This window comes from Pristis pectinata, chromosome 19 (assembly GCF_009764475.1).
Source record: "Pristis pectinata isolate sPriPec2 chromosome 19, sPriPec2.1.pri, whole genome shotgun sequence".
In the NCBI taxonomy this organism is placed as follows: domain Eukaryota; kingdom Metazoa; phylum Chordata; class Chondrichthyes; order Rhinopristiformes; family Pristidae; genus Pristis; species Pristis pectinata.
The window spans coordinates 29134576-29150264 of record NC_067423.1 but is presented as its reverse complement, the minus strand read 5'-3'; the positions used below and the strand labels follow the sequence as shown (position 1 = coordinate 29150264).

The 15689-nt window shown below is 39.6% G+C and overlaps 1 protein-coding gene across 2 annotated transcripts in view; it reads right to left on the bottom strand.

Moving 5' to 3' along the window:
• Positions 1–15689, bottom strand: part of cog5 (component of oligomeric golgi complex 5) — a 93261-nt gene that overhangs the window by 43694 nt on the left and 33878 nt on the right. For both annotated transcript variants that reach the window (XM_052034057.1, XM_052034058.1), the window contains exon 7: positions 1960–2090. In XM_052034057.1, coding sequence (XP_051890017.1) covers positions 1960–2090 — 131 coding nt within the window. The remainder of the gene's footprint in view (positions 1–1959; positions 2091–15689) is intronic.

Sequence of the window (15689 nt, the reverse complement as noted above, 5' to 3'; positions counted from 1 at the left end):
ATTACTTCCCTAAGCTTTCGTTATTCATTATCTACAATACTAACGTGCTGACTTGAGACGAAGTCTCTGTGGTACAAATGTCGCAACAAAGACCTACTTGAATAATCAATGACCTAACATCAATACTTGGCCCTTGTTTACAACCAAATACAAAAACATTTAAAGTAATTCAAAAACATTTAAAGTAATTAAGCTGATAACTATGCTTGCCTAATACCAGAGTAAATACTAATGGTAAGTCAGGCCTGAATATTATTTTAATAATATTTAATTTTAAATTTAAATCAGTATAGGTTATAGAATATCATCAGTGAATTGACTTTATAGCTAGCTAATGCAATCTATATACCTTCTGTGGCTAGATAATGTAGCATAATCACCACCAATATAAATTCCAAAAGTTCAAGCAAGATATTATTGATTAAATCTCTCAAATGTACTACTGTAATTACAGCAACTTTAAAAGGAACCCCTCACAATGTCACTGATGTATTTTAGAAATACAGGTAGTTCTGTTATGATGTGATAGTTGCATTCCTAAGATAACTCGCATTATAGAAAATCATATTCTAGCAAAAAAGGCTGTGTTTGCCTTCAAAGCATAGGTTTAAACAGGTTTTCCCCAATCACGACAGCACTATAACCAAAGGCACTTATAATGCGAATAGTGTTCCTTAATCCATCAGTCGTGTTATATCCAATTCCCATTATGGATGCATGCGACACAACATAACTACCGAGACATCAATTTACTTCAATTGATGTTATGATGTCAGCAAATGGAGAAAACAAAAGTATATATGTTTGCAGGTTAAAAAATCTACACAAAGATCTTCCATAATGTAACACATATCATTTGAAATTTGTACTTCAAAAACTGAGAAACTACTTTCTAAATTCAACATAAGATATTGACTATAAAAAAGAAAATGCTGGAAACGTTCACCAGGTCAGGCAGCATAGTGGAAAGAGAAACAAGAATTAATGTTTGAAGTTGAGGAGTTTGGACTGGGAAAATGAGAAAACATTAGTTTTAAGTTGCTGAGAGGATGGGAGAAGAGATGGATAGGACAACAGGAATAAATCTGATAGGGCAAGGCCAAGGTTGCCCATGTACTCCAAATCTTTATGGAGCCCCCTGGTTAATAGATTAATAAAAGCAATTAGAGAGAGTGAAAAAACAAATAGGCATGTGGAAGCTGTAAAATGCAGGTCAGAGCTACGGCTGAAACCTGAAACCAAAATGAGAATGCTGATCAGTAGATCAGGCTACATTCGTGGAGAGAAAAAAACTGAGTGAATACAACAGATGGATAACTTTACAACAGAAACGGCCAGTTCTGATACAAGCAGGAAAAGTAATTTCCCTTAAATTGGGGAATTCTACATTGAGTCCTGAAGACTGCAATATATCCAAATGCAAGATGTGATGCTATTCCTCAAACTCTAACACAAGCTCGATATTGCATTCAACCGTTTCAGGTAAATCACTTCTCATGTTTGAATCAGAACTGACGATTATCCATCTATAATACTGACAGTTTTTCTCTCCACACAGACACAGCCTTCTCAGTTGGGCATTAACAGCACTCTCCTTTTGGCTTCAGGTTTTAGCAAAAGCTCTGACCAGCATTTCACAGCTTTGTTCATTTTCTTTATCTCCAACTATCCTCACTAATCTATTAACCAGACCTCCCCATAAACACAGGGCAAGGACGGGGTTGCCAGATAATCCCAATCAGAGTTATTTTCTTTGCTCTTTCCATCCCTCCACAAGCTTCTCTGCAACTTTAAAGTTTTCATCTCACTTTTCCACTTTGAAATGTACAACCTGAGACGTTAACTCTGCTTCCTTTTCCATAGATGTTCCCTGCTCTTCTGAGTGCTTCCAGTGTTTCTTTTATATTTCAGATTTTTAGCATCTGGAGTTTTTTTGATTTATAATATGTAGGCATTTACCTGCGTCTCCATTCCCTGTTCAAGTAACCGCTTGGCTTGATTCTCTACCTCAAGTCGGGCTCTTGCAATAAAAAGGAGATCATTTTCTATAACTTCAATCCCAGAGAGATCAACTCCTTGTGAAAGATAATCTGTGAAACAGAAGGCAAACAGAGTGAACGCTAACACCTGGAATGCAAGTTTGCTGATACATTACTTTGGAATACCAATATGGACTGCATGTGCTGAATGGTCTCCTTTCATGCTGTAACCTTTGTGATTCCATTTAAACAGTGAGGAAGTTATCAATATTTTCTGTAGCACCAAGTCATTAATCTGATGAAACACCAAGACTTCTTGTTGCTTTTGCAAAATGAGAGATATTTGCTTCAGTATGTAATTAAATATTGTTATGCATAATAGGCAATAAATATTCCTACATGTATTGCCTTTCATCAAAACTATTTCAATGTTTTCATTCTCTATACTACTATACCTTATGGCTAGCACTTCACAAATCATCTCTTTTGGCATTTCAATGGCATCTTCACCGAGTTCTCCACCATCAAGGTCATTGAAGTCTTCATAAACCAGAAATTCAATGGAACAGCCACATAAATACTGTGGTTACAAGACCAAGTCAGAGGCTTGGTAACTTGTAGCGAGTGACTCATCTCCAGACATATCAAGGCCTTTCCACCATCTACCCCTGCCTGGATAAGTGCAGCGCCAACTCTATCCAGGGTCAAGCAATCTCCACATCAACCTTCCTAAATCTTCACCACCAGCACACTGTGACTCCAATGTGTACCATTTTCAAAATGTATGATTGTTCCTTGCTCAGGCTACTTCAACAGCACTTCCTAAACTTGCGACCTTTACCATGAACAGGAATGGGAGCAGCAGGTAAATTCAAACACCTCCATCTACAGGTTCCCTTCCAAGTGGCCAACCATTTTGATTTGGAAATATATTGCCAGTCCTTCATTTTCACTGGGTTGAAATCCTGGAACACCCTGCCTTTGGCAGTGTGGGAGTGCCTTCACCATAAGGATTCCATTGGATCAGTCTCACCATCATCTATTTGAGAGCGATTAGGAAAGGGGAATAAATGTTGGTCTTCTGCAATAATCCCATAAATGAATATTATGTAAAAAGACTGGGGATCTATCACAGAATGTACCTTATTCTATTCATTTTAAGTTCTTAATTTAGAAAATAAACAAAACCTCATTCAGCTGGTTTTGATTGTGGATAGAAAATGTAAATATGCAAATTAATAAAACATTTGAGTCATTGATGAAGGGAGAAATGAAGTACTTAATGCAAAGTGGTGACAGGTTTGTTGATTATTCTGATAAACAATGAATGTCTGTTAATAGAGAAGAAAAGTTCTATATTTAGTTTAAACTAGCATTTAAGTATCTTGAAGGATATATAATTTGACAATCATACAGGTTAGAGAGGGATATGAACTTTTTTCTGAACAAGATCATTTCCAAGTTTGACTGAAAAATGAATAGAATGAGGTGAATTTTCAGACTGGACCAATCTGTTTGCAACCTTTGTTCTCTGCAGTTCAGAAACGTGCTCAAGGCTTATATTGCTGGATTTCTCCTTTATCCACCTCTGTCCTAAAACCAATATTGATGCTTCATCACATCCAGATGTCTCACTCTCATGCTTTTTGTCATGACCTTCCATTTTTCACTCTTTATAAATTCCAATGTATTAGAACTACTGATACATATATTTTAATTGTGACATGATGGACATATTACCCAAATTCCTTGATTCCCAAACGCCAAGTTTAAAATCCTCCTCCTTAAATCCTCTTCTATCTTCCTCACAACCTCAGAACTCTCCACCCCCAACTCAGCTGCCCCTAAACTCTCCAATCAATAACGTCCAAGATCCCAAGCACCCCCACCCCCAAACACTATTCACCTTCTTAAAGTCCACCTGAGAACGTGTTCACTTTTCTTTGCTCCTGTTAAAACATACTCAAATGTGATGACTTGCATTTTACACAAGGTAATGCTCCATGCTAAAATAATCTGTGCAGTCTGTAGTTTGCTGGGTCAGCAGCAAGTAGTCTTTAATTCTCAATTCTCTGAAGATTATTTCTAATTAATTAAATTTTCAGTACATCCTCATTTCCCTCATAGTGGTAAACCACATCCATGCTTTTAAATCTACACTTATTTATTATTTTGCTTTGCATATGCTGCCTTTGACACCAATGCATATTACCCTACTCATTACCCACCCATCCCTGCATTATCACAAGTGTTTGCCTTTAACATCAAGTGAAACAACATAACCACTTCTTTCACCTTCTCTCAAGCCAACAGGCATTGATATCATAGCCAATATTAATGGAGGTGGCGTGGACTGTTGCTTGAAGCTGGCACCTCTCATCAGAACCTCACTTTCAGTGTTCATGTTTGCAAGGCACAGCCACGTTCTTCTCTGTCAGATTTTTCAAAGTTCCTTCCTCCTCATGTTATTTACCTCTATTTACACCTATTCTGGTTTCAAGGGTAATGCTCCATTCACTATCCCACCAGCCCCCCCATCTTGTTCTATCATTTCCTCTTGTCATTTAATCAGTCTTGCTGTCCAGCCTATCCTCTTACTGTCGTTCCATCAGTTTGATTTTAACAACTTACATTGTGGGTCATCCTCAAATATTTTGGAAAATTATACAAATTTTACATCCTAGAATATGAAGCCCAACAGCTCAAGATTTCAGCATTTAGGATTGAAAAGTGTAGACAGGTACCTTTAGGACGACATGCATTCAATTCCTAATTGACAAACATGTCATCGCTTTTCTCCACAAAGAATCTGCAGACTAACTGTCAGAATTTCTGTACAGTAAAGAAACAACTTCTCCAGATGCTGATAAGCTCTGAGCTCTCTCTCATTCTAGCAACTTTTTTTTTTAAAAATGAAAATTGTTAGGAATAAACTAGGTATAGGAGAGACAGGTGAGCATCAATCAAATGTTAGGGGCATGATTCTAAAAAGGGTGGATTTCAGGGGCTATCCTGAGCAACTTATGTTTATGTTTGTAGGGACTCGATGAAGTCTCATGACATGGTCAACAGAACTTCCTTCAGATTTCCATTAACCACTCTATCTTGACTGATGACTCAGAGCTCCTCCTCGTTGAACTGCATTTAAAAGAAGGCACAGAAAGTAACAAAAGCACATTATGTATTTCAATGTCCATTACCAAGTATACCATGGAAGAACCAGCTGGCCGAATCCTGAAGGACACATCTGTCAGACTAGATCTGTGACAGGTGGTGGGAGTGCATCAACACAACAGATAAACCAATAAGATTGGTAAAATTAACCGCAGTCCTTGGAGACAAAATCCTGTCTTCACACTTAGTACACTATCTATTGCATTAAGTGGGTTAGATTCGGTAGATCTGATGGTTCAAAATTGGTCATCCATTAGCACAGAGGACCACCAGTAGCAATGGAAATATACAAACTCTAACCTCATGAGCAGCAAAATCCCATAACCTACCATAACTATCAAGCCAAAGGAACAACGTTCTTTCAAAGTGGAAAACAGAAGGGCATGCCGTGAACAGCACTACGCACATCTAAAAATTTGGTGCCAAAGTAGTGAAGCTGCAATACAGGACCACGTGTGTTTAACAGTATTCAATACAGAGAGGCAAGCAATCTCACAATCAATGGATCAGATCAAAGCTGTGTAGTCCTAATTGTAAATGGCAGTGGACAATTAAACAACCAGCAGGAGGAAGCGGCTCCAAGAACATCCCAAAATCAACAATGCTGGGGCCCAGCCCATGAAGAGAAATGACCAGGCAAAAGCATATCCTGCTCACAAAAGGACAAATCCAATGTAGCTAATTACTGCCTAATCCCTCTACTTTCAATCATAAAGGAAAATGATTTTAAAAATGTTGTTAAAAATGGTACAGAGGCACTTACTAATAGTCTGGTCACTTACATCCAGTTTGGTTTTCGCCAGGATCAAACAGCTTCAGACCTCATCACACCTTTGGTCCAAACATGGGCCAAAGAACCAAATTTCAGAGAGGAGTACGAGTGACTGCCTGTGACATCAAGGCAGCATTTGACCAAATGTGATATCAAGGAGCTTTGATAAAACTAAAGTCAACAGGTATTAAGGGGAAAACACCTTGATGGTTGGAGTCATACATCAAACGAAGGCAAATGCTTATGATTGTTTGAGCTCTTTCACCCTACCTCAGGACATCACTGCAGTATTCTTGGCCAACATCTTCAACCTCTTCATCAATGACTTTCCTTCCATTATAAGAAATGGACATACTCACTGATGATTGCTGGACTGTTAAGGTTCAATTAACATTCACATTACAAAGATGCAATGATCATCTCCAACAAGAGAAAGTCTAAACATCTATGCTTGATATTCAATGGCAATACTGTTGCTAAATATTCCACTATCAACATCCTGTGAGGTCAGCATTGACCAGAAACTCAATTGGACCACTTACTGCAATGTTACGGTCATTAGAGGAGGTCAGAAATAGGGTATCCGATGTTGAGTGACTCAACTGCTGACACATAATACCCTTCCATCAAAAGTACAAGTCAAAAGTGTGATGGAATACTTTCCATTTGCCTGGAGGAGTGGACCCCAACAAAGCTCAAGAAGCTCGATCCTGTTCATAAAAAGCAACCTAATTGAGTAGTATCACATTCACCACTCTAAACATCCATTTCCAACACAAGTGGCTACAATATGTATCATATAGAAAATACATTTCAGTTGTTTGCCCAAGGTACTCCAAACGCACCTCTCAAACCCTAAAGCTTTACCACACAGGAGGGCAGGAAACACCAAAAACTGCATGTTCCCATCCGAGTTGCACATCACCCTGATTTAGAAATAGATTACTGGTCCTTCATTGTTGCTGGATCTAAACCTTGAGCCATACTCAGATCCCAAAAATATGAGTTTAAAGAAACCTCCTTACAGTTTTACATTCAGTCTGACTTGTGTTTGTATTATTCAGCCGTTTTTACTCATTCATCAAATTCATCAGGATTTTCCCTGCGTCCTATCCTCTTTCTCGTGGCACTATACCTGGACTATACCCAAGCCATCTCTCCAACTTGCATCCATTCCTCCATTTCATTTCTGCCTTCATATCTTTTATATAGACCAAGTTCTTCGTCATTTCACCAGTCAGCTCTTTTCTGGTTAGCTATTTTTTTTTATTCTTGATTGCTCCTTTGGCTTCTCAAAATGCTAACTGCTCAAGACGAAGACCTCTGTTTAAAGTTGACTAGTGGTGAGAACTGTAAAGGTATGGTCAAGGGATGACCATGGGCCTGGATGAACCAGGAGAGAATGAACCATGTAAGAGAATGGTGGGACAGATATTGAAGGCTATTCCATTCCATTTCTGCATCAAAGCCAGTAAATCTCTCTTTTGAAAATGCTGTGCTATTGGAGCAGCCATGGTCAAAACTTCTGTTCCTCATTTCATCTAAGCCACACACTGGATTTGCTTCCTGCTGTTATTACCAGAATCAGGATTACTATCACTGACATGTCATGAAATTTGCTGTTTTGAGGCAGCAGTACAATGCAAGACTTAAAAATTACTGTAAGTTACAAAAATAAATAAATCTTGCAAAAGAGGAATAACAAGGTAGTGTTCATGGGTTATTCAGAAATCTAATGGTGGAGGGAAAGAAGCTTTCCTGAAATCATTCTCTTATGTGGCCCTGGATGAACCAGGAGATTCACAGTCTGCTGAGGGCTAGATCCGTGGCATTCGAGACTGGCGATCCAAAACCCTACAAGAAGTCCAGGTACAACCTACGGAAGGCCATCGTGAGAACAAAAAGGCAATTGCACGTGAAGTTAGACATACAGTCGGACACATGACAGCTGTGGCAGGGTTTGCATGCCATTACTTCCTATGACGCAAAACCCAACAGCATAAATGGCAGTGATGCTTCACTCTCTGACAAGCCCGACACCTTTTATGCACGCTTTGAAAGGGAGAATAACACTACACCTGTGCAAATCCGCACAGCATCTGGCAACCCTGAGATCTTTGTCTCGGACTCCAACATCAGAGCATCCTTCAAGAGAGTGGTCCCTCAGAAGACATCAGGCCCCGATGGTGTACCTGGCAGGGTACTGAAAATCTGTGCTGACCAGATCCGTAGCTGGAGTGTTCAAGGACACCTTCAACCTCTCACTGCTGCAGTCTGAGTTTCCTGTCTGCTTCAAAGGGGTACCAATCATACCAGTGTCCAAAAAGAGCAAGGTGAGCTGCCTCAATGACTATCACATGGTAGCACTCACATCTACTGTGATGAAGTACTGAGAGGTTAGTCATGGCTAGAATTAACTCCTGCCTGAGCAAGGACCTGGATCCACTGCAATTTGCCTACTGCCACAACAGATATACAGCAGATGCAATCTCATTGGCTCTCCACTCAGCTTTGGAGCACCTAGACAACAGCAAAACATACGTCAGGCTGCTGTTTATTGGTATTGGTATCGGTTTATTATTGTCACTTGTACGGAGGTACAGTGAAAAGCTTGTCTTACAAACCTATCTTACAGGTCAATTCATTACACAGTGCAGTTACATCAAGTTAGTACAGAGTGCATTGATGTAGTACAGGTAAAAACAAAAACTAACAGCATAGAGTAAAGTGTCACAGCTACAGAGAAAGTGCAGTGCAATAAGGTGCAAGGTCACAACAAGGTAGATCATGAGGTCATAGTCCATCTCATTGTATAAAGGAACTGTTCAATGAGATGGACTATAACCTATGACCTCACGATCTACCTTGTTGTGACCTTGCACCTTATTGCACTGCACTTAGCTCGGCATTCAACACCATCATCCCCTCAGTCCTAATCAACAAGCTCCAAAACCTGGGCCTCTGTACCTACCTCTGCAACTGGATCGTTGACTTCCTTATCGGGAGACCATAGTCTCTGCGGATCAGTAATAACATCTCCTCCTCGCAGACCTTCAACAAAGGCGCAGCCCAAATTGCGTGCTTAGCCCACTGCTCTACTCTGTCTACACTCATGACTGTGTGGCTAAGCACAGCTCAAACTCCATCGATAAATTTGCCGATGACACCACTGTTTATTGGCAGAATCTCAGATGGTGATGAGGTGACATACAGGAGTGAGATAGATCCGCCAGTTGAGTTGAGTCACAACAACAACCTCGCACTCAACGTCAGCAAGACCAAGGAATTGATTGTGGACTTCAGGAAAGTGAGGTCAGGAGAACACACACCAGTATTCATCGAGGGGTCAGCGGCAGAAAGGGTGAGCAGTTTCAAGCTCCTGGGCATCAACATCTCAGAAGATCTATCTTGGGCCCAACACATTGATGCAATTATGGAGGCGGCATGCCAGCGGCTCTACTTCATTAGGAATTTGAGGAGATTTGGTATGTTACCAAAGACTCTTGCAAATTTCTACAGATGTATGGTGGAGAGCATTCTGACTGATTGCATCACCACCTGGTATGGAGGCTCCAATGTGCAGGATCGAAAGAGGTTGCAGAAGGTCGTGGACTCAGCCAGCTCCGTCACAGGCACAACCCTCCCCACCATCGAGGACATCTTCAAGAGGTCCATCGTTAAGGACCCTCACATCCAAGATGTGCCCTCTTCATGTTACTATCATCGGGGAGGAGGTACAGGAGCCTGAAGACCCACACTCAATGTTTCAGGTACAGCTTCTTCCCCTTGCCATGAGATTTCTGAACAGTCCATGAACCCATGAACACTACCTCATTATTCCTCTTTTGCACTATAATAACTTATAATAATTCTTATGTTTCACACTGTACTGCTGCTGCAAAACAACAAACTTCACGACATATGTGATTGATAATAAACCAGATTCTGGTAACAGCAGCAGTAAACAAATCCAGTGTGTGGCTTAGGTGAAACAAGGAACAAAAGTTTTGACCATGGATGCTCCAACAGCACAGCATTTTCAAAAGAGAGATTTACTGGCTTTGATACAGGAATGTCCCACCATTCCCTAACTTTAAGATCACATCCTTATTTTGTCATTCTGGAACTATTATGACTCACCTTTATTTTCATTTTAAATATCTTTATTACATTTTCAGTTGTTAGGATAACTGGACACTAAGGTCTCATAATACACAAGTGTTCTATGCTTATTAATGTAAAAGGGATTCAGCTGAAAGATATTTTCTCTCCTATTGATATATTAGATAACAAAAAGTATCAACCATTAGCAATTAGATCAGAGGCATAAGTGTACCTCAGAAGGCAATTAGAACAGAAAAGCAAAGAAACATGTTAAAGGGGGGAAAAAAACAAACATTTCTGAAAGCTCAATGCAGCAACCTCACTCAGCAAGTGCATGATACAATTTCAGGATACACACTGAAAGGGCTTCCCAGAAGAATCAATCTGCAGTATCTCAAGCAAATTTTGTAAGTGAAAGAAATCAAACTGCATCCACAAAATTCCTGAGTTTGCAGACAGAATTTGGCTTAAGGACCAGCAAGATTTGCTGCTCTGATTGTAAACTTGTATTAAACATATTTAATGAAGATGTCTGGAGCGCAGAATTTCAAACAGAAAGCTATCTGGAGAAGAGCAGTTTTCATGAAGCATCGAATATGTATTTATTAGGCAATAACAAATTTAAATAGATTGCTGCCTCAGCAGAGGTTACTACCTCATGTCGAGAACTGAAAAGTCTATTGAGCAATTTTGCTGCTTTTTCTTAAACCTAATTTCTGGAAATTACAGCTTTAAAATGCTTAACTCTTAAAATTTTTTGTGGTATTTAGTTTACTTCACACATTCCACAGAAGATTCAACTTTAAGTTCAATGATGCAGTGTTATTTCTCATAAACAGAACAGCATAGCACAGGTCCTTTGGCCCACGATGTTGTGCCGAACTATATGAACACTTCCTCCATGATCAGTCTAAACCTTCCTTCCTGCACAGCCCATCTCCCTCCATTTTTCTTACTTCCATGTGCCTATCTAAGAGCCTTTTAAAGGCCCCTATTGTATCAGCCTCTACAACCACCCCCAGCAGCGTGTTCCAGATACCCACCATTCTCTGCATAAAGAACCTACCTCTGACATCTCTCCTGAGCATTACTCCTCTGACCCTAAGCAGATGTCATCTGTTATTTGCTATTGCCGCCCTGGGGAAAAGGTGCCCCCTCATAATCTTATATACCTCTATCAAGTCACCCCTCATCCTGCTTCACTCCAAAGAGAAAAGCCCTAGCTCACTCAACCTTTCCTTTAAGATATGTTCTCTAATCCAGGCAGCATCCTGGTAAATATCCTCTGCACCCTCTCTAAAGCTTCCACGTCCTTCCCATTATGAGGTGACCAGAACTGAACACAATATTCTAAGGGTGGTCCAACCAGAGTTTTATAGAGCTGCAACATTACCTCATGGCTTCTGAACTCAATCTCCCATTAATAAAGGCAGCACATCATACGCCTTCTTAACCACCCTATCAACTTGCACAGCAAATTTGAGGGCTCTATAGACTTGGACCCCAAGATCCCTCTGTTCCTGCACACTGCTCAGAATCCTGCCGTTAACCTTGTACTCTGCCTTCATGTTCGTTCTTCCGAAGTGTACTTCTTCACACTTTTCCAGGTTGAACTCCATCTGCCACTTCTCTGACCAACTCTGCGTCCTGTCTATATCCTGTTGTATCCTATGACAACCTTCAACACTATCCACAACCCCTCCAACTTTCGTGTCATCCGCAAACTTACTAACCCATCCATCCACCTCCTCATCCAAGTCATTTATAAAAATCGCAAAGAGTAGGGGTCTCAGAACAGATCCCTGCAGAACACCACTAGTCACCAACCTCCAGGCAAAATACTCTCCATCTACTACCACCCTCTGCGGCAAGCCAATTCCAAATTCACGCAGCCAAGTCTCCATGCATCCCCTGCCTCATGACTTTCTGGATGAGCCTACCATGGGGAACCTTGTCAAATGCTTTACTGAAGTCCATACAGACAACATCCACCACTCTACCTTCATCTATTTCTTTTGTCACCTCCTCGAAAAACTCAATTTGGCTCATGAGGCACAATCTGCCCCTCACAGGGACACGTTGACTAACCCTTATAAGACTTCGCTTCTCCAACCTCCAAATGCTCATAAATCCTGTCCAGTATTATCCCTATTATCTTTATTGAGCAAGGGAACAACATTAGCCATCCTCCAATCCTCTGGTACCACTCCTGTGGCCAGGGAGGATGCAAATATAATCAACGTCCCAGCAATCTCTTCCGTCTCCTCCTGTAGTAACCTGGGGTATATCCAGTCTGGTCCTGGAGACTTATCTATCCGAATATTTTTCAGAAGCTCCAATACTACCTCTTTCTTAACCTCAACATGCTCCAGCACATTAGCCTGTTCTCCACTGACCTCACATTCGTCAAAGTCCCTCTCCCTAGTGAAAGCTGAAGCGAAGTATTCATTAAGGACCTCCCCTATCTCCTCCACCTCCAGACACATTTCCCCCTTTATCCCTGAGCGGTCCTACCCTCACTCTAGTCATCCTCCTGGTCCTCATGCACATGTAGAATGCCTAGGGGGTTTTCCTTAATTCTACTCGCCAAGGACTTCTCATGTCCCCTTCTAGCTCTCCTAAGTCCTTAAATTCCTTCCTGGCTACCTTATAATTCTCAAGAGCCCTGCCTGATTTTTGCTTCCTAAAGCTTAAGTATACTTCTTTCTTCCTCTTGACTAAATAGTTCACCTCTCTTGCCAACCATGGTTCCTTTACCCTGCCATCCTTTCCCTGTCTCAGTGGGACAAAACTATCCAGAATCCCATGCAAGTGTTCCCGAAACAGCCTCCACATTTCTTCTGTGCATTTCCCTGAGAACATCTGTTCCCAAAATACACTCTCAAGATCCTGCCTATTACCATCATAATTAGCCTTCCCCCAATTACCATGGGGTAAATTGGATTATAAACATGCTAGTAGATGAAACTTATTTACTTCGTTTCACTTGGTAATGGTCAAAGGGAAATATAATTAACAGCATCAGTCAATTGTCAAATCAGCTCTCGTGAGATACAACAAATGTACAAAATACTTCCAGTGTAACTAGGCAACAGACTAAATTATTGATGAAATTGTCAGCAAAATAATAATTATTTCCCAACAAGATTTTTTTAAACTGTTAAATAAAGAGAAAGGAGAGCTATACTTAGCCACAGCATTTAACTGCATTAAAAAGAGCCACATTAGTTTCAAAAGGAAATCAAAATAAAATTTTGTCTACAGATTTATTTGAACTACTTTCCCTAAAAAGGCATTTTTTCTTCTTTAGATCAGGTCAACTGGACTCAAAATTTACTATTATTTTTCTGAAGGATTTTCTCAATTATCAAACCATATATTTGTTTAACTTGCTGATTAAAAAAAATTCTTTGCAGGAAGAATTAGATAAACCCTTCATGATTAGCAAACCAAAACAAATGCATACACTGCAATTCTCTGCAGTAAAGGGAGGCAATGAGTCAAGCTGTCATTCAGTGAATGCCGCCCACAATTACTTCACGCTGCCATACCATTCTGAGAGAGCTAAATCTCAATGTGATCTCCAGAGACACAAGGCTGCAGCATGCTACTTTGATGAGATATTTTCAGAAGCTTATTGATTTCTTGGTTTATAGAAGCAACAGCAGCCTACTGAAATCCACTCATTGTATGCGTTAAAACAATAATAGTCGAAGCAGATCTTGCTCAAAGCATCAGGTCCAAAACAATCCTTGTGAAACTCTTCACTATATTCTGCTAGCAAAGGATCAATTCTAAATGGCCTGCATACAGATTTTGTTTTGGTTTTCAGCCAAGGTAAGGTTCCTTCATTTTTCTAGTAATTAGGCATGCACAATTTATAAATACTAAAGGACTGTTTTTTTTTGTTAATATTGCTTTTAATGATTTCAGTTATAAAATTCTGAAAAATAATTTACTTTCCATTATATAAATAAAATACACTATGAAATAAAAAGCATTTTAATACATTTATTCATAATATATCTGGAAATACTAATTGTATTACTGTGCAGCCAATTGTTTTTCCAATAAAATTAGTACACCTGTAAAACATTCAGAAAAGTAGAAGGAGCTGCATTTACAATTACCAATTTTAATTGCTCTTTAAATTAACAAACATTGCAGCATTTTTCTTTAATGCATTTTACATAATACACGATCAACTTCTATACAACACATTTCAATTACATCTATTTTAATTTTATTTGAATACATTATCTGTAGCTGGAGTGTGAAGCCATTTTGTTGTTTTAAATTGATTACAGAGGTCAGAACTAAATGCAAATCTACCCTCACAGGATCTGATACACTAGTTTTGTCCAACACAATTTACTGGAAACTAGCAATTCAGAAGCAGTGAACATTACGTGACCAGGTCGGTTTTCTCCTCTCATCTTTATAGGCAATGTGAAAATTATTCAGTAGGTCTCAATATGAATCAATTCATCAAATGATTGTGGACAAATTTCAAAGATCTCAGCTTTGATGCCATATACAAGCCACTATTTATTCTCGGCAAAGTGAATTTCAATTCACATAATAAAAGGGAGGGGCTTGCTTAAACTGCCCCAATATTTGAAATAATATAGGAATTCTGAAATTATGATGAAACCCAATTCAATCTGAAAATATTTACCATCTGGTTTGGTCTCTGGCCTGACAGTGAAAAGGCATCAAGAACAGTATCATCCTCATTGTTGTTTTACCAAATGTCCCTTGAGGACCTATTTAAAAATGAGAACATTTGAAAAGCAAGCAAGGAGTCTAGAAATCAGAATGCAAACAGCATTTCTGACGAAGGATCCTCGATCTGAAATGTTAACAGTATTTCCCTTTCTTTTGATGCCGTCTGACTTGCTGCATGTTTTCCTGCATTTTCTGTTTTTATTCAAATGGTTTACATAATTTTCTGTTAACAATGTTTACATTTCAGACATCATAAGATTAATCATGCATGCTTGTTAATATAATTCCCTTTGGATCACATTAGAAATAAAGGATATATATATTGTGCAACTGAAGAACATCATAGTACAACATGTCTTATTGGCTTAGGAAAACAGTTTTGCCTTAATAATGCAAGAAACAAATAGCAAAGATGATGCTGAAATGTGACATATATTGAAACTGCACAGACTGAAAGTCTATGTTATCTCTCTTCCAATGCCCTCCATTGTATTAATACCACAGATCTTGTCAAATCTGGTCATTGCCTGGCCCTTCTCTGGCAAGAATCCTACTTGCCACTTACCAGCCCATGCCCAAAATGTTATCTAGGTCTTGCTGCATGCAGTTATGGATTGCTTCATTTGCTGAGGAGTTGCAAAACAAATTGAAAATTGAATTGAACACTGTATAGTGATCTCCAGTGACCTTCTTTCATCACAAGGTCAGATGAAGCAGCTGAAGATGGTTGGGCCTAAGATACTGTCCTAAAGAGCTCCAGCACTGATGTCCTAGGGCTGGGAGATTAACCTCCAATATCTACAACCATCTTCCTTTGTGTGATGTATGATCCAAACACTGACAAGATCCTGAGCCAAATAGTCCAGGAGAAACCCAAACTACATGACACTATATACATTTGCCCAATAGAGGGCAGGATCATTACCTTATTG